The following is a 24,415-nucleotide window of genomic DNA, read 5'->3' as shown; positions in this document are numbered from 1 at the left end:
GTAGTGAAAAGTTTTGTTTATTCAACTTTGAAATAAAAAACTCAATTTTCAATTTGTTGTTTGAAAAAAACTTAGGTTTTTATTGACTAAACTCACAAGAAAGGCAAAACACAAATAAATAATTATAAACAAAAAAAAAGGTTGATTTCAACCGCATTTCGCCGAGTTGAGCGCTACTAAAATTGATCCTTAACTTAAACTAAATACTTTAGCTAATTTTATTTGCCGCCTAGGCAAAAATGTTTTGCAATCTATCAAAAAAAAAAAATTCATGTATGTATTTATGTATTTAGCAAGTATTCATACTTAGTTTACTTAGGCGCAGTTTTTTTTTTGTTTGTTTTTTTTATATTTAATTTTGTGCGTATTTATGACCTTGTTATTATGTATATATAAATGTATGTATGCTTTAAAGGGTAGATATTTTTGTTGTTGTATACGTATTTGTAGTTGTATCAATTAAATATAGGAAACTCTTGAAGCGGCGTATACTTTTCGAAAGCACCTAAGAACTAAATTTAATTCTAATGAAATATCAAATAGTATTTGGGTTAAAATTTCCTCCACGAACGTTACCTCACTGAGCGTTGCCCCCTTCCCCACAATCCTCTTCGCTTCTACTACAAAATTCTAATCGTATCTCGGGGCCGCATTATGCGGCTTTTGTTTTTTTAGCTCAAACAAAAAGAAAAACATAAAAATTAAATAAAAAAAAATGAAAAATAAAATTAAAATGATAACAAAAAAAAAAAGAAAAAAATAAAACGAATCGAATCCAACTCTCTACTTGCTTAGCAGCTAAACAAACTCTACAACTCCTCGAGGCAACGCACATTGGTCAGCATGATGCGGGTGAGGCGCCACACCTGCTTGGCGGCATTCTCGAGGGCCCCCGGCGACTTGCCCTTGAAGAGATCCATGTTGGGCAGGAAGTAGTGCGGACAGCGACGGCATTGCAGGCACGAGATCAGCTGTAGAAATATGCCATTGATGCGATCCGCAATGCAGTTCTCCTCCCATTCCATTTCCCTCGGATGCTTCTCGCATTCGTACAGCAGCAGCGTTTTCAGATGGTACGACGTTACGGGATTCCCGGGCAGATCCAGATGGCGATCGCGCAGTGTCTTCAATATGCTAAGGCAACGACGGCGGCTGGCACCTGCAACGCGAAAAGAAACAATTTATTTTTAAAATATGTATACAAAAATTCAATCTATGGTTTAAAATTTTGAGAGGAACATTAAGTTCCTAAGAAAATAATATATTAAATATTAATGTTCTAATGAATCCAAAATATATATTTATACATTTATTTTCTAATAAGCACAAAATGTCAAAACGAATTTAAGAATATAATAAGACTTATAATTAACCAATTTTGTTTGGAATAAAATTTCTTCTAGCTTTACTTTCAAATTTTGAAATAAGTACTCAAATTTGTTGTTAAATTTTTTGTTTGTTATTTCCTACAGATATTCACAATGTTTGTATCTTAACTGACTATTTATAATTATTTTTCCAGCTAAATTTAATAAAACTGTTCACTAAGCATTCTAAAGTTTTTTCTTTTATTATTAAATTACATTTTCAAACTTCTCTACAGATTTTCTAATTATTCACATCTTAACTGACAATTGAGTAATATTCTTTCAACTAATTTTAATAAAAGCTTTTATTAAGTAATTTTAAGATGTTTCTTTTAAAAGAATACATTTTTGAACTTCTCTTCATAAAGTGCTACAGATATTCCCAATATTCGCATCTTAACTTATTCGTTTTACTAATTTTAATAAAAGTTCTTACTCCCAAGTATTTTCATCAAAAAGATCAATTTTCAATCTTCATAAGTTTTTCTCTTTATAAGAAGCCAATGATTTTCACAAGAGTTACTCCTTAATAGAAAATTATATTATTATGTTGACAGAAATTTCGTGGTAGGTATTCCCAAATTTGTTCTTTTCGGATTTTCTACACCATAAATAATTATCACAAAAACGAGGCGAGTCATGTTCTAAGTTTTTCCAATCCATTAAGCTAGTTAGTCAGATAAATAGAGTACTTCAAGTTAAGCTCTATTATTTTGTGAATTTTGAGTTGTTTTAGTTTTCATTTTAATAGATTCCAGCATTTATCATTTATTATTTTGGACATTGATTAATTTCAATTATGCCCGATTACTCATTTTAATGGCACTCAAGTGTCCGATGCTTTTGAAAAACTGAGCAAACAAATAACATTTATGAAATTTGATAAGTGCCTACTTCCATCATAAGGTTAATTGTTCCTTTTCGAAACTGATTAATCAGTGCGTGTTTGTTGTGTGTGTGTGTGTGTGTGTGGGTGTGTTGCAAACTTTTGTGTCTTCTAATTTGCTGTTAATTGACACTAGTTGGCAAGCAAACCCATAACCCTATAACACAATTATTCAAGGTACATAACATATGTGAACTCAGATCGGTAACTACCATAAGTAGGCCTCGAACCGGTTTGATTGATCAACCTACGCGTACGTCAACCAGCACATAAATCATGGACATGGAGTGTCAAGAGACGTGCTAATCTCGACCTGCTCCGATAATCACGGTTCGAGACCACTTATATTTTCACAATACTTGGTTTTTTTTATTATTTTCATTTTTTGCTGGCTTATGGACTATTATTATGGCCATAGGCCATATGTTTCGATAGTGGTGCGTCGTCTAGTTATTGTAATCATCGTTATATTACCATATAAAATAATTTCATAATAATTCCATGGAATGTTTTAACATACTCAAGTTCATGGCCAAGCGATATACTTTTTCAATTTTGAGTAATGAGTCTTACTAAATCTTGAAAATATAAATCGAAATCAAGTCACTAAAGTTGTAAAGCAAATTATTATAATGAAATCATGATCTGCAAATTCAGAAACAGAGCTTAAAAATAGTTGTTCTTACACATCGATATATCGAGTATGATAGAATGCTTAGAGCTGTAAATAATATTCATAATATTTAAATAAATTTTACAAACTGTAGAAAAATATTCTTGGAAATTTCCTTGTAGTTTGAATTTTTTAAGAAATTTTGTAAGTTCAGTTCACAAATGAACCAAACTTAAACAAAACATTTTTGGAGAATTTCGAAATTTGTTGAAAACCCGATATACGATGATGATAGCGATAGCGATTGAATCAAGCTTGAGAAAATATTTATTTTAGTTTTGTGAATTTCGACTTTGATAAATATGTAGAAAGTGCGATATACGATAGCGATAACGATAACGATTGTGCGTCATAGTATTAAATTAAATGCCAAATCGATCTAATCGAATAAAATTTGTATTAAATTAAATACTCAATCGATCTGATCGAATAAAATTTAGAATGGGAGTTGGAAGAGTAAAATTTAAAATAAAAATAATAGAGATGAAGATGAAAAGGACAAATAAATCTCTATCTGATGTCTTGATTTCGATTTCGATATCTATTTGGATTTCGACTTTGATTTCGATTTGGTTTCCGATTTGCAATTTTGGTATTTGACATCGCTGTTTGCGGTTAAAATTTTGTATTCGCTTTAAGATTCTTAGTTTTGCTTTTATTTTTGTTGTTTCTATTTTTTAATTTTTTTTTTTGCTGTTTCTGCTTTTATTTTTGTGTGTGTAGTTTTCGTTGGGGAGCGCTTCTTGGTGACTGCGCGCCCGTTGTTTTATTTATTTGTTGACTTTATCTAATCGCCGAGATTTAAAATATTTATAAAATCGTTTAGAAATTTATTTATGGCTCAGGCATTGGCATTGTTGATATCTACAGCTACACGGACCCCAAAAACCCGTTTGGTCTTTCGACCAAACCAACTGACTAACTGGCTACCTTATAGCTATGCCAGCGCGACTTTGTCTTCGTCTTCTCGACTTCGACATCGACATCGACTTTGACTTCGACTGCGTTTATCTGGCTCAGATCAGCGGATTTGTGCGCGTGGGGAGAGCGAGAGAAAGAGACAGAGAAAGAGAGAGAGATGCCAATAGTTGAGTTTGCTCAGTCAGTGCAGCAATCGTCGCCCTGAACAGATTTATGATCGTTGCCAGTCGCATATAGGGGCCCGTATCTCATTTCTTATCTCTCTCCCGATAAACGATGGATGCGTTTGCTATTCGAAACTAAATCGCTTCGATCTGCTGCTTAAATGATTGTGAATTGATTGTGATTTCGATTGTGAATTGTGATGGTGAAATTCTAGTATTCATTTGGCATTTATTTATTCCAAAACTTTGATCATATCGTACTAGATATGATCGCGAACAATGTGCGATCGTCTAACGAACACCTTATCAATTGTGGATCTCAGCACAGAGTCACCCCAAAAAAAAAACACGAATGGTCTTTGGCTGCCACAAAGATATCGCGTATCTGGCCTCAACGATCTTTGGGGGGGCAGAAACTGATCGTCTGTCGTGTGGCCAGACCAAATGCTTAATTTACAAGCAATTATATCAAACTACAGTCGCTGATTTGTTCGAAATAAATCAATTAAATTTAAGTGTGTCACTGATTGTAAATACGTTAGCTACTCCCCATATACCGTTGACAGTTTGCTACCAGTCCAAGTACTAAACCAAAAAAAAACAACAACAACAAAAAAGAATTGAAATTCGATTGAAAGTAAAAACAATTCTAGATTAATTTACAACCGGATAGCATTTATTTTCGTGGCTTTTGGTTTAATGGGGTGTTCGGTTTTACCCATAAATAGTCATAGACCTATTTCGCCTGCTCTCGAAGTTTCTTTAAATAGCCATCGCCTTTGGATGGTAGCATACTATATTTACTAACATATATGTAGTAGTGCCTATCTGAGGTACTCTGTATCTATGAAAATGTCGAGATTTCTGCGGTTTTCCCCAACAAATTTAATCATCATACTTTCAAAATAATAATTTGATTACTATTTCAATGGCATTACTAGCATTATATTTTAAGTGCATTGAAGTATTAGTTGATTTTAATCTTAAATATTAAATGTTAAAAATTAAAAAAAAAAAATTGTTTTCTTCTTTTTTTCTTTTTTTGTTCGAAAAATTGTAATTTCGATTCTAAATCGATTAGCTTATTTGAATATTATAATATACTTTTGAATGCTAGATTTTCTTGGTTCATAGTCTAAATAATTTTAAAGGCTTTCGAATAATTTCAAAAATGTAATTTAGGAAATTCCATATTGCTCTTAAAATTCCGAAATTATTTTTCACTTTCTTTATTGTCCTATAAACTTTTGCTACATTTCTAAATCGGTTTCCCATTAAGAAATATTAAATCCTTAAAAAATGTGTATTTAATATTCGTTTTCTTTTTTCAAAATAATTTATTATTATCAATAATTTTAAATTTTGATCGAAAATTGTTGATCTTGAAATTTGTAAAAAACTGTTTCCTCTCTTTGTAAATTTTTTTTTGTGATAGATGGGTAATAAGAATTTTTAAAGTATTGAAATACTTTGAAGAACTTTATTGTTTCAATAAATCTATTATTCAAATTTCCTATTAGATCTCTTTTTTTTAAACATCTTAACTAAACTTTTACCTTGATCTGCGTAGACTAAATTTTATCTCTACTATTTTGATTATATTTTCAATGGCACTAAATTCACTTATTTAAATTTTCTTTTATTGATGGAGGAAGCTTATGTGATTCGCCGACGGCAACTTGGAGCAAGAACTTGAAGCTTTATAGCCCCTAAATAGAGAAGGATAACTCACCTTGCAAGAGGCGATTCTCGGCATCCGTAAAGCTAAGCACCCAGGCATCACCCTCCATGGCGGAGTTCTTGCCCTGGAGTGCGATGCACTCCTTGGAGAGCATATCGAAGCCCTCAGTCTTAACCTCTGCCACAATATTGGGATGCGGCCAGGGGATGCCCGGCAGCGGCCAATGCGAGGCTGAGCGTGGCCAGAGGCCGGCACACTTAAAGGCGGGCGTTATTTGCACAATGATCCGCTCTCTGATCCGCAGCTTCACCTCGGTGGTATCGGCGATCATCTTGACAATGTCACGATAGGCACACTTATCGCACGCTTGGGCCACCAGCGTCTGGAATCTGGAGCGAATTTTGCGTGCCGACAGATAACCGGATGCCGTGATGAACTCCACCCACAATGACATGGATCGCTTGCGTCCGTCGCTCAGCTTGAGCACCGCACAGCCGGGCAGAGTGCCGTCGTCGACGAAGTTGAGAACGCCCATCTGATTGAGGTAGATGATGATTTCGAATTCTGTGGGTGAGATCACTTCCAGGCCCTCGAAGCGACCGTTATAGTCGTTGAGGGAGGAGATGAAACGTGGCTCCTGCACCTCGACCTCCTTGAGCACATCCTGAACGATGCGACAGACCTCCTGGATCTGTTTGTGGATCTGCGCCTTGCGCACCTGCACACGATCCGCGCAATATTTGTTCATCTGATAGACCATCTTGGACTGTGCCGCGATCATGTCCGACGGCACCAGCATTATTGACCCGGGTGACGACGTCGTGATTGCGATGCTATCCTCTCCTTGTGTATTAATTATGTTGTGTTTTGTCTCTTGCGAGAATTTTGTTTAGGAACTGTGGCAAAACTGTGTTAACAATTTTTCAATATCTTTTTTATATTCTTTTCTTTCAAATTTTTCACTTTTTGCTTGGTTTTGCTTTTGCACCAAAAAAAAAAAATATTATAGTTTTTTGCAAAAAATTGCAATTTATTGGCAATTGATTTTGTTGTTGTTCACTTAACAAAACGACGGCGGGCGGCAAACGATTAACGGTTAACTGCGGCTAACGGCGGCTTCTGCTGATATCACACGTAAAAACACAACAGTTCGATGTCGATGTCGATATCGAGTTGCAGTTCGAGTTCGAGCTCGAGTTCGAGTTTATTTCGCACTCGTCGGAGTCGCAGTCGCAGTCGCAGTCACCTCGTGTCGCGTGTACTCGCGCCATCAACTCCAAGACATTGACTGATTTCGTATGGCGTGCACGCCGCAAGAAAAGTATCTCTGCCGGGCCAAACGAAAAGCAGCAACAACAAAAACGACAAACGAAAACGAACAAAACCAACAAACACAAACAACAAAAACCAGCCACAGTCGTCGTCGTCGTTGTCGTCGCCACAGACGCAGCCGCAGCCGCAGCGCTGCTCAAAATCTCCATCTCCCCATAGCTCCAGTTTGGCGTGAGTGTGAGCGAAACAACAACAGCAGCAGGCGCATTTCTGTATAGAGCGGCGGGTGAGTGTGAGTATGCCATGTGTCTTCTCTTTTTTGGCGCATTCACTCTCGCACGCACACACACTCACTCACACGCTGCGAGAGAGTGAGAACGTAATGGCTGAGGTTGAGTGTGCTCAGCAGTTGTTCGGCTGTCTGCGCGTGTGTGTGTTTAGCTTTATGTTTGGTTTTACTGTTTGTTTAATGCTCTTTTTCACATTGTTTGCTTGCTTGTTTGTTTGCTTAATAATGCGTTATAATGGCGACCAGCTGCAGCTAAGAACACGCTCTCAGAGAGAACACCGCACACACACGCACACTGACTGAAATACCCTAAAATGCAAATTCAACCCCCTTTAAGCCCACCGCTGCACTGTAGTGTAGTGTAGTGTAGTGTGCGGCCTCTTAATGGTTTCATTTGCTTCTCTTACTGTCGCCGCTTAGCTCCGCCTCTTTCGCACTCACACACGCACAGCCGGCAAACGGCATTCACATAGATAAGCACAAATACAGCGACAGCACAGCAGAGACTCTTTGTGTGTGCATGGTTAGGGTTGTTAGTTCGCCTGAGTGTGTGTGCGTGTGTGTCTGTGTGTGGGTGGTTGAAGTTACACCAGATACAAGACATTTATTCTAATAAATGAGCGGCATAAAGAGAAGCTTCAAATGGAATTTCAACTAAAATATGTGTTTGATTAAATAAATAAACAAATATCGTATTAAAGTCAAGCAAAAAAGCATTTTAGTCAGTTCCAGCCCCTAATAAAATATTTAGAGTACGCAGGAAAATTGCAATGAATTCGTGTGTGCTCATTAAATAGTTGAATACATGTTTTAATGCGCATTTCACTAATTTGTTATTGCTAATATAAAAGTGATATTCAAATTTATTATAAAAACATTTTGATTATTTCCAACCCCAAATAAAATATTTAAATAATTTAATATATGCTGTAAGAGATGGAGAGAAAGACAGGGAGAGAGAGGGCAGTGAAATTTTGAGAGGGTCTCCATATTTCATTCTAATGTTATTACCAGAAGCAGCGTCCACGAGCTTTTCCCATTCGTGTCCCGTATTAATGCATATCTAATGTGATTAATGGCCATTTAACACGAGCTGCTAACGTGGGCTCAATGGATCTAACTTGGACTGGACTGAACTGAACTGTGCTAGAGAGTGTGGGGGGTGCTGTGGGTGGCGTCTTTCAGCCATGAAATAATGCAAAGAACACGAATGAGGGAAAAGAAAAAGAATGGGAAGGGAAGAAGATGGTGTCATATCTTGGTTTTTATGGCCAGCTTGGCTACATTAAGTTCCACTTTAAGAGAGTGGCAAACAAATTATTATGTATAATTCAGTTTGAACTGTGTGCCGGAACCTGCATTAAGATAAAGCTAATTAACACCTCAGCTAGCCTCGAGTCCAGTTCAGTTCAGTTCAGTTCCAGCTCTAGGGTCTAGGGTCGTCTCACCCTCCAAAAAAAAAAGATACGTAAGTAAGTTTAAAATACAACTAAGATGTTTTTCCAGCGACGTCTATCATTTTTCTTACCTCTGACTACATGCGATAAACGAATGCGAATGACGTTGGCCACAACAGTCAACTGGAATTGAAACTGAAACTGAAACTGGGAATTGGGGAACCTTGTGTCGTCTGCGTTGCATGTCAGCGACTATGGAAATGAGGAGCTGATAATGTGCGAGAAAAATGCACTGGGAATCACTTTAATGGCCGCGTAAATGTGGAAAATTATCAAAGGGACACGAACTTAATTGCGGCCATTATCGGCTTTTATAGCATATAAATTGGAAATGAATTATGCAAACGGCCACGTTTGTTCAGACCCAACGACTTTCGATTCCAAAAAAACAGAGGAAAAATAAACGAAATGAAAAAAAAATGTAAAGATCTTCATTAGTGTCTCAAGGTCGTGGCAATAATGCAAGCTAAAGAGTCAATGCTGTTTCCATTTATCGATAAACAGATATAGAAATCGATCGATCGATGAGATTTATGCAAGTCACGAAGCGAGCAAAGGAGGAAGAGATGAAGAGAGAGAGAGAGAGAGAAGGAAGAGGGGGAGAGATCGATTCTTGATCTTGGGCAGCACGGTAGTCGTCTCTTTAATTAAATTGTGTATGTTCTGCGTCCCGGTTAGCGACAACTTCATTCGCGGCGGTTTCCTTTATCAGCTGCACGAGATCAGCAATGATGAGCTCCTGCTGCTGCTGCTGTTCGCTCTGCTCCTCTCTCCATATGGCATTGGCACATACGCTTTATGGTTCGGTCTGACCAAATGAGCAAATGGCGGAAAATTAAGTTCGCTGTGGCAGCAACAGCAGCAACAGCAACAGCAGCAACAGCAGCAGCGACAACTGCAACATTCGTATCCAGATCGAGGGCGAGAGCGCAGAAGCGGAAGATTGCAATCGCTGGCAGCTCAACAACATCCCTCGCTTCTTCTGCTCCTCCTGCTGCTCCTGTTGCTACTCCTGATGCCCTTCTTGCAGCTGCTGCTGCAGTGGCAACATGGACACGACACGGTCCCCTTTGCCTTCGGATATGTGTCCCACTTTCGGTTGCCAGCTACTTGGCTACTATTTTGTGGTGACACTTGGACGTCGACATGTTCATTTGTTCATTTGTTTGTTTGTTTTTTTCTCATTTTTCCTTTTTTTTTTGTTTTATTTTGGCTGCCTTGTTGCCAACTGAACCGTTGCTGCCACATTCTCGTCGCAATTGCAGCCCTTTCCATTTTGACTATTTCCATCGCAGCTCCAATTTGCGACTTATTCACTAATTGACTTTGCTCTTTATGGTGTCACTTAAGTAACTTTCAATATTCAACCAAATTAAATTGACGCTCGCAATTCAACTTTTTTTGAGCATATTCTTTTATTGCTATAGTACTTTTACATTAGGAATAATTTCAATAATTTCACTATTATAAGAAAGCATGAAACACCAGCAAAAATCATTTATTAAGATTTAATTCCTATTTTCTGACAAGAAAAATACTTTCCAGTAGAAAAATGTATTTATTAAGCTTATATATTTAAAATAACATTTAAATAAAATGTTCCATTAAAAATTAAATGTGTTTTACAGTTGTGAACTTTGAAAAAGCAGTGCGTCAGAAAGCAAACTACATAACGGCTTTTATTTAAAAAAACATAGAAGTTATTTCGGCAATTAAAATAAAATACTTTCTCTACTTGTAAAATACAATTTATTAGAGTAGGAATACATATATTATTTTTGTATTTGAAACAAAAAAAATATATCCACAATTTAAATAAAATCATCATTAGCATTATTAAAGTGCATCAAATTGACTTTGCATCTATTCATTAGCAAATGTTATTTATTTATTTACTTATTTGCAAAGTTCAAGTTTCTTAAACATGTTAAAAAATAATACAAAATAACCAGCAATAAACTAAACCTTGCATTTAATAGAAAATCACTTTAATTTCATATACTTATGCATCAAAAAAATATTAAAAATAGTTGTCCGATTACTAAAATATATACAACATTTATAAATTTGATAATTTCCGCAAAGTTTTGTCAAAGCAAAATGTGATTAATTTGGAAATTTCAAAATTTTTTATAATGAATTCCCAAAAGGTTCGCATCTACTTTGCTGTTTAGCACTTTTTTTCTTATTAATGCGCTGAAGCCAAGAAATAGAATTCCAAAGTGACATTTTTGATATGAAGAAAATTTGTAGAATTTATAAAATGTTTTCATTTGAACTCGTTAACTGCTGAGCATTTAAATTGCTCTCTGTCGTAGATGCATTAAACGCAGATCATTTTCAATCTCAAATTGGGGAAATGATTCATTAGCCAACTGGCAATTACACTTGTAGCGGAGCACTCAACAGCTTCGCTGCTATGACAATGACGAGATACAAAAAAAACAAAAATAAAAAAGATACAAATTCGAAGAAAAGCATCAAAATCTGATCTGTGAGCTGCAGTAGCAATCAAGAGTTGGGGGCGGGGGAAGATCGATCGTAGACCTTAATTAGGGCAGTGCCTGAGATGCCACCTTAGCACAACTTATTGAGAGAATCGGATGAAAAAGACAGAGAGAGAAAGAGAGAGAGAGAGAGCAATAGATATGTCAGATCTAAGGCGAACCCATTTCAAGTGCACACACACACACACACACGCAGAGAGACGAGATCATCGATCATTTTCCGATTGAGCTGGCCGAGCTCTGATAATCTGGCCGAGCTGCCAGCACGCATTGCGTTGTCGTTGTGCAGTCGAGTTTGTCATTTGATATGATGGCAACGTTGACAGCGGCCCAAAAAAGATGAAGAAGACGACGGTCGACTGATCGCAAAGCGAGAAAGAGACAGAGAGAGTGAACAAAAGAGAGAGGGCGAATGGATGGCGCTTTAGCAGGCCAACTGACGACATCTGACCTCTCCTCTGCCTTCAGGTTGTCGGCGTCAGTTAACGTTGTTGTTGCTGTTGCTGTTGTTGCATGTGGCATGTGCAAAGGTCAGCTGGTTGCAAGCTGCCAGATTCCAGCCAAACATTCGAAACACACAACAGCAGCAACGAGGGCATTGGCATTAGCATTTACCTGTGTGTCTCTTCTCTCTTTCTCTGTATGTGTGCGTGTATGTGTGTGTGTGTGTGCCCAAGTGGCGCCTGCATCCCGTCGCGCGTTGTCTGCATATGCGGAATATGCGTGAGCGTCGAGCTCTGAAACAAGAAGGCAAGCGATCAAGCTTGTATCTTTGGACAAGCGATTGCCATAGCCAAAGCCCAGCTCAGTCTGCAGTCTTCAGTCTGCAGTCTTCAGTCTTCAGTCTCTGCAGTCTGTGTCCAGACGACGGCAGCATAACATTCAAATCAGCGCAACACAAAAAAAAAGGGGAATGAAGAGAGATTCAGCTGGTCGCGAATTGGCCGATCCACCGCAGTTGCAACCCGCACAGTCTGTGGCACACTGGGGCTCCACTACTCCCCCCCCTCCACCCCAAACCACCTGTGGTGGTTGCACACACATAAAATTCAGCGACATGCGGTTAAATATGCTTAAGTTTTCCCGCGGACAACTTGAAATTAAGTATATGCCACAAAGCACTTGAGCAGACACATCCAAATCGTCGTTGTTGCCAGTCGTTGTTGCACCATCCACCTTCCCCTTCCACTTCCCCTTCCCCTTCAACCAACCCATATGTGGTCAGTAATGAGTCTCTCTCTCTCTCTCTCTGCGCCAATCCAAGTCCAAGTCCAAGTCCCATGCAGTTACCTTAATTTATATATTGTTTGGTCTGTGGAAATATCAACGCATTCGTGTAAACGCAGCTCCTTATCCATTTATTATAGCCATTAGGCTTTGTAGCTGCTTCACTTCTTCCACTCTTCCAGCTGCCAACTAACCATTCCCGAATTCAACCAGTCTCCAATCTCCAACTCCAACTCCAATTCTCGACTCCTGCTGTCGCTGCTCCAGTTCGCATTGCGACATTTGATTAATTCTCATTGCTGACTGCTGACTGGCAAAGGAATCCGGCTTGTCATCGAAGTGCAATCAGTCCGCTGCTTAACTCAGATTAGCTTTACTTCGCTTACCACAGCTGTCAGCTTGGCTACTCGGATTTAGCTAGCACATTACTCAGGTAATGCCATGATATTATGATTCATTAACTACTTTATTTTAAAAAAAATATGGTTGATCAATTATTGATTTATGAAAATGATATTAGTTCCTTAATTAATTTATAAAAAAGAAGAACAAATTTTAATTATTAATTTATGAATTTATTTCATAAATTAGTTCCTTAATTAATTTATAAAAAAAAGAAGAACAATTTTCAATTATTGATTTATTTTTTTATTTTGATAAAAAGAAAATTCATTGATCATAAACTATTTCTTTACCACATCATAAGTGGATCATGAATTTTATTTTGCTTATAGTTTTTAAGAATTCAGTCTAATGAATTTTGATGACGCCAAAATTTGTTTTTTTTTATTTTTTTAATGCAAGTTCCAAATGATACGCATAATATAATATTTGTACATAAACACATACCTCAAAATACAAAAGTTTGGTATACAATAATAAAACAAATCTTGAAAAACTAAGTTGAATATCTCTCCAGGGAGTACTTTAGAAATACGTTCGGTTTAAGCTTAATTATATGTAACCTTTTAAAATAAATAAAATAAAATAATGAAGATATGTGAAAAACTAAATCGAATAACAATATAATAAGTATCAACTTAATAATCTAAAGTCAAAAAATAGAACAGTAATATATTAAATATTTATATTTATAGTTGTGAATAACAATCTCAAGATTATTTCTATTTAAAATCTTAGAATTTATAAATATGTACATATGTATGTATGTAGATTAGGCTACTCATATTATTTATTATTTGAGTTATATGATTAGATTACAAAATATTTTGTTGATTTTATTGCATTGATTTTATTAGTATCAAGCACTACAAATATTTAGATATTTTGAAATTTATATATGTATATTTTTGATAATTTATTATGCCCATTTTATTGATAATTTCGCATTAAGTCTAATGCATGCAAGCATAATCCTATCACAAATAACAAATTTGGCCAACATTTCTTCATATGCACCACTTCGATCTGAATATCACAACAGCAGAAGCACACACACACACACACACAGACACACACGGACACATATGCAATTGCAAATCTTTTCGATGCTCTGCTGTCTGACCACGCCCACCTAGCTCATCCGCCCATTCTCATATCTTGGTCCGCCGCCTAGTTAAACACACACACACACATGTAGCACACATAGACTAAAATTTTTGGCAAGTCATTTTTACACACGATCGTTTAGGTAGCGATTACCTGCAATTGGCTGTGGTTTGGCACAACTGTTGAGCAACAGTTGATGAAAAGTAGCCTAAGCACAAACTTGGTAATCTTTGCGAAGCTATTCTGTCTGACCACGCCTACTTTGCACATCCGCCTTCACTAATAACTCGTTCCGCCGCCTAGTCGAACACACACACAACATATGAAAGTCATATATCCAAATTTTTGGCAATGACTTTTTTTGAGTCACTTGCTTGAATCAACTGCCAGCAGCTTCCTCTGACAATGCATTGCAATGTCTTGCAATTCAGTACAACAGTTTAGTAACAGTCACAACTTTTAATTAACAGTTTAATAAAAGCACCTTAAGCAAGCACTGAAATCTTTATGAAGCTCAAATGTTTGACCACGCCCACTTAGCCAGTCCGCCTTCACTAATATCTCGGTCCGCCGCCTAGTTAAACACATAGCCACGCATTTGGCATACATAAACTAAAATTTTTGGCAAGTCATTTTCGCACACGATCGTTTAGGTAGCGAATACCTGCAAAGCACTAAGATTCTGTGCAACTGTTGAGTAACAGTTGAGCATAAGTGCCCAAAATCAAGCTTAGCAAACCTTATTAAGTACTGCTGTCTGACCACGCCCACCTAACTCATCAGCCTTCACTAATATGTCGATCCGCCTCCTAGTCAAACACAATGACATAAAATTTTCGAGCATAATTACAAATTTTTGGCAACCAGTTTTTCACATAAATATATTACCAACTAATTACTATCAGCACTGCAATGCAAAGAAAAGCAATCTCGATTTAATTCTGCTATATTCCGGTACGTTCCATAATTCCAACTAAAATCGGTTCAAAAAATTCATATGAAACAGCTGAAGATCAAATTTGCTAATGTATCCATTAAAGTGCATGTAAAACTGTTGTAAATTTACCCAAATTATGATATACAAGTTGGCATAAAAAACGTGTACGTATTTAGTTTTAAATATCGCTCACTTTGGTGCATGGTCATAATTGATTTTAAACTTTTTTGACTGCACATTCGGAGTGGTTAAATGCGCATCGTGTAACGAAAATATAAGTTCATTATATATATATTTAAAACTAAATCGATGTTGTGTATTTTCAAATACAAACTCTTGACAGTTTTTGTATAATAAAATAATTGCTATTGCTAGTTAGGAATACAAGAATAAAAAGTTTCAATAAGAGTTGGGAAAACTTCTATGTATGTTAATGAACAGTCACTTTTGTCTGTTGCAATCACTTTCATTAAGCAAGCTATAATAAAGTCATTTAATTGTCGCCTTAATCATGCGCTCAAGTGTTTAAACAGACAAATGGCTTTTGCAAATGAAAAACTGAAAGGAAATGAAATAATGCCTATGTAAATGAAAAACTGTAAAGACATGAAATAGCAAATGTCTTGTCCAATAAGATCGGCATATATAGTTAGTTTATACGCTATAAAAGAGGCCTTAAGATGTGATTGAAAATGCACACACTCATGTTACCAAAAAACAGAGAACGAAAGCATTTTGTTGATAGCCTTAAAGCAACTGCTTGACTCGTCTCTCTGTCTGTGTCTTCTGTCTTTGTTGCTGTCCTGCATCCAGAGAGTCTGTCTTATCGCGTCTGTATTTAAATTATGGCAGCGAAATCGACGACAGACTCCAGAGAGAATTGCGATGTTTGCTTCATTTGTTTCATCGCGTCGCATCGCGTATTAATGCAGGATGTATGCGACATACATACATACATATAAGAATATATAAAGATATGTAAATGGCGTATGGCAACATGGCATGGATGAGCCATTAGCCATTAGTCGCATTGTTAATCTGAGAAAAAAAGAGAGACATTCTCGCGGGGCGCCTCGGATAAGCTGAAGAAGGCGCCCATAAACATGAATTCGCTATTATTGCGCCAGAGACAGCGAGAGAGAGGAGCACTCTGGGTGTTATCCGCACAGGCTGATTAAATGACCAAAAGTATTTGGTTATTCAATTAAGGATCAATCGAATATCCATCAATGTCAGTAGAACGGAATTCCTAGCATGCTGTGTGTGTGCTGTGTGTATAATCTCATTGCCAGATCTGCGAATTCCCACTGTAAACTTGGTGAATTTATGGTCATAAAAACATGTCACAATCACCAACAACCAACAACCGTCTGCAGTTTGCAGTTTGCAGTCTGCAGCCTCCGCTCGTATTCTAAAAGTGTTTATTTTGATGGCCACCTCAGTCGGGCGCTAATTAGGACGTGTTGCAAGTCCCACTCGAAGCTGCACACAACAGCAGCCAACAGCAGCCTAAGCTCGAGTCCAACTCGGAGAGCTCTCGCTCTCGCTCTCGCTCTCGCACTCGCTCTCGCACTCTTGTCGTATCATTAAAATCAAAATCAAAATCATGCAAACGTTTAACAACGCTACAAAACATGTCGCAACGATCTGCAACAACGATCTGCGGAGAGGTGTAAGGAGAGAGCTTGCATTGGCTCATAAAAACGCGCCGTTACAAGCAGTTGGCCACTTGGCAGTTGGCTCGTAAACTTTACTAACTGATGGCCCCAAGATTTTCACTGGAAAGTTGAGCGTTTGTTTTGGGAACTCACAGCTACAGCTTCCAAGCAGCTTCCACTTCACTGGCTTGCTCATCTCTTCATGGCTTCATGGCTCAGAAATGGCTCACAATTTGTAATTGAATGCATGTAAATTGATTTCATCTGCCATGCGCCATAATATCAAGCACTTTATGACTCCTCGCCAAGCGCCCAAATGCCACCACAAACTTTATAAATTTCACGCGCTGACAACGCAGAGAGCGAAAGAAAAGAAAGACTCGAGACTCGAGCAACAACAACAGCAACAGCAAACCGGGCCCTGAGTGATGCGTATACGCTAAATATTATCAGCAAGTACACTTTAGGCCATTAGCAGGCCATTTAAGAGACGTCTGCGGCATTGCGACGACTCTCAATGAGATAATTTCTGTTCTGTGGAGAGGCGAGCGCGCAGTTGCTATCTTGAATTATGTCAGTTTTGTAATTTTATGCGAATCTTGTTAATTGTGCATAAGGTTTTTCAGCATGCCACTCCATTGCCGTCACCTTTTTTTCTCCCTCTCCCTTTTTGCCACGCTCGCAACTCGCACGCAAAACGAAAGACTTAGGCAACGAACTCGCGACGGGCAACCAGCAACCAGCAACCGGCAGCTGCAGCCAATGCTGGCAAAACGACCATGAAATTGGCCGTTGCAGCGACAACAACAGCAGCAACAACAACAACACAACAACTACTGTCAACTAAAAAATAAAGAGCGACAAGAACATTTCGAAATATTAAAGAATTAATGCTGCAAACTGTTTAAAATCAAATTAAAAAGCAAAGCATTCAAATTCTGTAAAATTAAATATTACATTAGGCGATAAATAATTATAGAAGAAATAATTTAAAAAGCTTTTAAAATAATTTGAAATAGCCCTTAAATATAATATTAAATAATATTACAAATTCTTTTGTTAGTAATTTAAATTATATTACAAATTCTTTTGTTAGTAATTTAAGCACACTTTTTCCTAACCAAAGGCCAAAGCAGACAGCCCTAATAAATTTACGCTAGGTTATAAATTAATTTGTAATATTTCCTTTAATAAAAGTAATAAATACACAAATATATTTATTTGAGTGTATTTTTTACAATTTGCAACACTAAGCTATAAATAATATCAAAAGAAAAATATATGAATTCTATAAATAATTTACAAGCTTTTACATATCACATTTAAATCTTTTTAATGCTGACTTTCACTAGGTAAAATACTAATTTCAAAATAATCTAAAGGAAAAATATAAGGCAAATCAATTTAAGCTTCATGAATTCAAAAATTCAATTCTTACATACACTTTCTTCCACCGAGATTTTGAAAACAAATTCAATTTTATTCAAAAAAGAAACAATTAAGGAACAATAATGTTTATTAGATCAAGAAATGCAATAGTATTTCTATAGTATGTATTATTGTGTTATAGTGTTGATGTATTATAGAAAAGATTGCAGATGAATATTCTATAAAATACAAAACAGAAATTTACCCATCGCTCTAATAAATGTCTATAATTGACCATCGATGCGCATTTGGAGATAATTTGAAATGCCTTCACCCACGAATAATCGCACAAAAAAAAAAAATCAATTTGAATTGTTTTTTTTTTTGCACTTTTGTGTTTGCAGCTTTGGTTTCTTGTGGCGCCGTGGCAGTCTTCAAAATCGCATAAATTGCGGTTATTAACGCGCGCTTAGGCCACAACTCATGTCAGAATGTATCAATGGATCCCATATGGAGAATATTTATATTTCAGTTTCAGCTTGCGAGGCAAGAAACCAAAAAAAATAAAAAATAAAAAATAAAAAAGCAAAACCAATAAAGGCAACGCCAGCTTGGGGCACCGATCAGAGCTGCAGTGCACTGCTTGTGCTTGGGATAAATTATTTCGGGACAAGCAAAATATCACTTCGATTAATTCAAACAAAGGCCAACGCCAAAGCAAGAACCGCCTCGCCTTCACCCAACTCCAACTCCAACTCCAACATTGACTTCGACTCCAACTGCAGTCTGAAGTTCAACTGAGAGAAGACTGGAGACTGAAGTTAGCCGCACCCCAATGCAAATAGAGTTGGCATATCGACAACCAAAGAGAATTGAAAATCGCAGTCGACACGCAGCAGAAGGGCAAAGGGAACAGGAATGGGAACTGGGAATGGAGCAACCGAGGAAGGATCACAGAAACGCAGTCGTCCTCTTGTTTATTTGGAATTGAGCTTAATTTGGACATGATAAGTTGCTCGAGCGGCTTTTACCGACCTCAGTCGGCTGCCTTTCATGTCTTTACGATCTTTTGCGATCGAATTGATGTTTTACTTGCAAATCCTGCTGCATTACCCCAGGGACAGCGCACAGAGTGAGAGAGAGCATTGCATTGAAGCACTCTGAGCTTAACCAATTCGCTGTGGAGTCCTCAAGGCAGCAATAGATGCAAGCCCTCAAGATGGTAGCCATAAAAACTAAATGAAAGTTTATTATTCATCATAAGTTGATCACGCGTAAATTATTTTCATAGAAATTTTATAGATTTTATAAACAAAGAAAAGTCAAGAAAAAGCTGTTAAAAATTCTATATGCCTTGCACTTTCTAGTCGATATTAGTTCTAATTTTAAAAGCTGATTATATTCTACGAGTCGATGGCCTTAGTAGCTAGCACTCCCTTCTTTTAATTATTTTATTATTTTGTATAATAATTAACAATAAATAAATATTATATTCTAATTGAAATAGTACATTAAAATGTATTATAAATAAGTTTACTTTGAATTTTCAATACTATTTGCGCCTTTCATTAATTGAATAAAAATACAAATTTGAATAAACTTTCAATTCTATTTCTTCCCTTTAATGTAATTCTTATAATAGAATAAACATAAAATTATAAGTACATTTAATTGAAACTTTCAATACTCCATTTCCGCCATGAAGAGAAGTTTGATCAAGAACAAAAACGTTTCAAATTGATGCGATAATTAAACGAAAGCAAGGTGCTGTTTACATAGTTAACATATGCTAAGTATCTACATATTTATCATCGTATGGCAAGTAATCGATCCACAGTGAGTCAATCGATGGAGCGCCTCTTCACAGCAAAAGTGTCTTAAATTGCATACCCGAAACACATGAAAAACAAGCAATTTAGAGCAATTTCGATTAAAATCAATATTTACAAGTCACGAGCGCCATGGAGCGTCAGTTTTGCTGTTCCCTGGGTGGTTATCTTCCTAGTTGGACAGGGAAGGGGACAACGAGAAAGAGAGAGAGAGAGAGGAGAATAGGGAAGAGGGGGAGGAGGGAAACTGAATTGCGCCCCAAAATTACGAATTTAAACATGAAATGTTATAAATAATGTGACGATGACAGAGACGGAGACAACGCACACTACAAAACAAGTTGCGAGACAACTTTGCAAATTCTCAGCTAACAAATACCTCGTAAACGAAATTTAAAATAAAATTATCAACTAACCGATATTAAATTCTAGCAGAGAAGAAAGCTACAAACTTGTATATTAATTGAAAATATATTAATGACATATTAATGATAAATAAATTGAAGAAAAAATACATAAATAAGTAAGTAAGTAAAAACAAAATAAATTGCAGCTATACTACTCAATTTTATATTACACTTACTTTTCTACTACGGTAAAAGAATAATTTCAATATTAAGAAAATTCAGATTTTATCAATCAATATTCAACTTTTGTTTTTCGAATGTGTTTCCCCTACAAATCATTTTTTTATTGTTTCTTTTCAAACTGTTTAAGCACAATATGTGAAAGTGGCTTTTACTCGTAATTTTAATTACCACTCACTTGTAAAATTGTCTTAAATGTTTTTTTAAGTGAAGGATGAAAAATTTATGTAATTTTAATTTCTATACAATATGCATTTTTTTTCAATTCTGTTTTATTTTAGAAGTGTAATAAAATAAAAAGGGAAAACTTGCAGGAAAAATAAAATAGATTTAGATAGTATAGATAGATATAGATTTAGAGAGATAGTATATATCAAGATTCATTCCAATTAATATTCATAAAATTCCAATTTGTATAAAAACATACAGGGTATTAAACCGTCGAACAGTTGAACGGAAGCCAGCAGAGTCGTTGCGTCTTTCGTGCTGCGATCTGAAATAAACAAGGCAGTTGCCCCCAAGGTGCGTTCGGGCAGCAGCAAAGACGACGGGATCGAGCATCGAGAATCGGGATTGGGATCGAGAATCGGGATCGGAGTCGAAGTCGAAGTCGAAGTCGCAGTCAAAGTCGATGTTGGAGTCGTAGTCGTAGTCGGTGTCAGTCGATGGCTTGTCCTAAAGAGCTGTTGATGTGTCCAGTCCCTTGAACGTGAACGAGGATACTCTCGTGCGTCTTCTGCCTTCTGTCTGGTCTGGTTTGCTTTTAGACTGGTGTTGCTTGTTGCTTATTTGTTGTTGTTGTTGTTGGTTGGTTTGCTTTGGTAATCACCTTTTGTTATAAACACTGTAATTAGGGCTTCATTAAAAGGGTGGTCCCCGCTTGTCTTCGCCTGGCATGCCAAGTGGCCAGCGAGAACGTTGATTGAAAACGTCCCATTCCATCCGTCCGCCTGTCTGTCCGCCTGTCTGTCCGCCTGTCTGTCTGTCTGTCCGTCCGTTCATTGCTTACCTGCTGCCCTGTTTTGGTGAATGTAGCGCCGATCAACAAGCCAGCCACGCCCACAGCGCACGCCTCATAAATAATAAGTGAAATGTGTGCGTGCGGGCTCAAGAATCTGAGCCTGGACCTCTCTGTGTCTCGAGTCTCGAACCCGCATCACAGTCACAGTGGTAACAAAACGCCAAGCAGCAGCTACCGTCTTGAGAGTCGAGAACTGAAAACAATCCATTGACAGCCACGTCAATTGTGGACAAAAATAATTACTTAAAGTTTATTCTATTATTGATTTGTATTTCGGCAGCTTTTGCACCACTGTGCAGTATTTGGGTATGCCAGAGCAAAACAAATAGCAAGATCAGCATAATTATAGCGTGCACAAAGTGTTTTTTAAGAAAGGGCGGACAGTTGCAGCACAGTTTATTCACCTGCCGTCCCACTTGCAACCACAACAACAACAACTGCAACAAGAACAACTCGAGGCCCCACACAAAGTCGATGCTAACTGCGATGAGTACAAAAACTTCACGCCTTGCAGCTATAGAAGCTGAACTCTCAAGCTAAAACTCTGAGTTCAAGTCGTACTTATATTTGCCCTGATAAACACTGAGCGCTTTATCATTTGTGGGCGCAATAATTAAAATGCCATCAGGTTCAGGTTGTGACGTCACATCTGGCAGTCTGGCAGCTGAGTCACGTCTGTCTGTCTCCACTACCTGCATACAAGCAACAACGACAGCGACAGCGACGAACAGAAATTGATCGCTTGATCGAGAGATCGAGATAAGCCCACCAAATGGAAAACTGTCACCGAATCAACGTATGATTTACAGTGCGGCAAACAGCAACCTGTCTACAGACTCGAGTCGATTGAACTGCGTCTTAGATACAACTGATAGCAGCAGAGTGCGGTGCAGTCAAGAGCGGGGGCGTAAGCGTAAGCGGAGGAGGAGACAGGTAAAGGGAAAGAGCAAGACCTTTTCTTGAACTAGAGTTAGTTGGAAGCAGTTCCAAGTAGAAAGACTCTGAAATTGAACTCTTGAATCAATTAGAAAAATAAAGAAATGTTTTATATATTAAGCTTAAATTCTGAAGACAAACAAATGTTTTTATTAAATGTATTTTAAACCTCAGAAATGTTTAAAAAAGCAATACAAATTATTTGTAATGAAAATACTATTACATATATTATTTATGTTATACATATACATATTTCAAATTATAATATTAACTATTAACACATATATTTCAATTTTGAATTACCTATTATTATGTATTAACTTTACACCTTTGAATTAATTTATGCAAACATAAAGTTGGGTGCAAAAATATGTATTTACAATTTTAAACTACTAATGCGATCTTAGTTTATTTTAATAACAATTTAAATTTGTAATAATAAATGATAACCATATTTGAAATAACCATTGTTCAAAAATATTTATTATATTTTTTCCTCTTTTTATACGCTCTATTATTACATTATTATTATTAATTTTGGGCCTGCAGTAAATATATGTAATAGTCAAAAGGAAGCATCTCTGACCCTACAAAGCATATACCATATATTCTTGATCAGCGTCAACAGCCGAGACGATATAGCGTATCCGTCTGTGCATGACATCTAGATCTCAGAGACTATAAGACATCTTTATACCTATATACTATATTTCGTATGTAAAACTTTATCAATATACCAAAAAGGGCCTTTGGTATATATTAGTATGTTTGTGGTATATTTTACGGTTTTGCTGTTATTCAAAATGGGTAGCGGGTATCTCACAGTTGAGCATACTTGACTATAGCCTTCTTTCTTACTTGTTTAATTTGTAAATTAAATCGACTTTAATATAAAATTCTAAATTTTTAGAGTATATGAAAAAATTACTTTAGAAAAAATTGATAGAAAATAAGTGTTTGTTAAAAAGACACAAATTTCAATTTCTAATATCCAGTGTTAGTAAATAAAATATAATATTGATATCAATATTTTATAAAATTGAGTCAAAATCAATATGACCAAAGATTCAAGTTTGGACTTTAAACTAAAAATTGTATATGTATTTTATTTTTATTGAATTTTCTCCTGATTTTACTAATTATTAATTGATTGGTTAGTTGTTCTATATAAGATTTGTACAATAATGAAAATGAAAGCAGAGTATTTGCTAGTCGTAGTAAGTTAGCTAATGAATTTAGTTTACACTTTGTCAGCGCATTTGTTGTGCTCATTATGAATGTAGTTAATATTATTGTTGTGGTTGTCGCTCTCACTGCTGTTGTTGCTCTTGTTGTTGTTTTCTTTTTGTGTGTGTGTGTGTGTGTGTGTGTGTGTGTGTGTGTGTGTGTGTTTGGCTTGAAACTCAGCGGGTTGTCTTGTTGATGACCCACCGTTAAGCATTGATAAGCGATGCGACAACGGCTGGCGCCTGCGACCAAAAGTTATTGATCCAAACGATCAGCAGATGATAATGATCATCATAACGATCTACCTTTGGAATTCAAATATTCATAACTCGAAATTCGAACTCGAACTCGAATTCGAACAAGCGAACAATGTGTCATTTTAATGCTGTTCAAGATGATTTTTATGCGTGCTCAATGGGCAACCGTAGGCGTTGCCACAAAACTCTGTGGCTTGGCCCCTTGCCACATGTCTGTTGCCCCTTGGCACCTTGTTCTTCTCCGTTCTCCGTTCCACGTTCCCCGTTGCCCGTTGCCACTTTGCCCCTTGCCGAGTCGTAAACATTTATTGGTTACGGCTCATTTGGAAACGCACAAACAAATAAACAAAACTCACTCACAAACTGACTGACTGAGAAGCACCTGCCATAGGAAGAGCTCGATCTCGATTTCGATCTGTATCTGTATCTGTATCTGTAGTCGAATCATTTGATCGTCTGATCGACAAATCGCCAGGCATCCTTTCACTTTTTAATGAACTTAATGAATAGCCGCATAAATCATCGTTTGAAAACCCACAAATGTCGCATGGTTGTCGTGCTCATTAATGGCCACTGAGGGACACCACCAAGAACGTGAACGTGCCCCTCGGGGTAACCCTATTCCACCTCTCTCTCTCTCTC

The 24,415-nt window shown here is 36.9% G+C and overlaps 1 protein-coding gene across 1 annotated transcript; it reads right to left on the bottom strand.

Annotated features, from left to right (window-relative positions):
* Nucleotides 1-325: 325 nt before the first annotated feature.
* Nucleotides 326-6,986, bottom strand: LOC133848707 (protein mab-21). The gene is made up of 2 exons (XM_062284364.1): nucleotides 5,744-6,986; nucleotides 326-1,159 (listed from the first exon to the last, which is right to left on the bottom strand). Exons 1-2 carry the CDS (start codon nucleotides 6,489-6,491, stop codon nucleotides 810-812), a joined length of 1,098 nt encoding a protein of 365 aa, XP_062140348.1. The 5' UTR covers nucleotides 6,492-6,986; the 3' UTR covers nucleotides 326-809.
* Nucleotides 6,987-24,415: the final 17,429 nt, after the last annotated feature.

Source organism: Drosophila sulfurigaster, chromosome X (assembly GCF_023558435.1).
Source record: "Drosophila sulfurigaster albostrigata strain 15112-1811.04 chromosome X, ASM2355843v2, whole genome shotgun sequence".
NCBI lineage: Eukaryota > Metazoa > Arthropoda > Insecta > Diptera > Drosophilidae > Drosophila > Drosophila sulfurigaster.
This window is presented reverse-complemented; position numbering and strand designations above follow the sequence as displayed.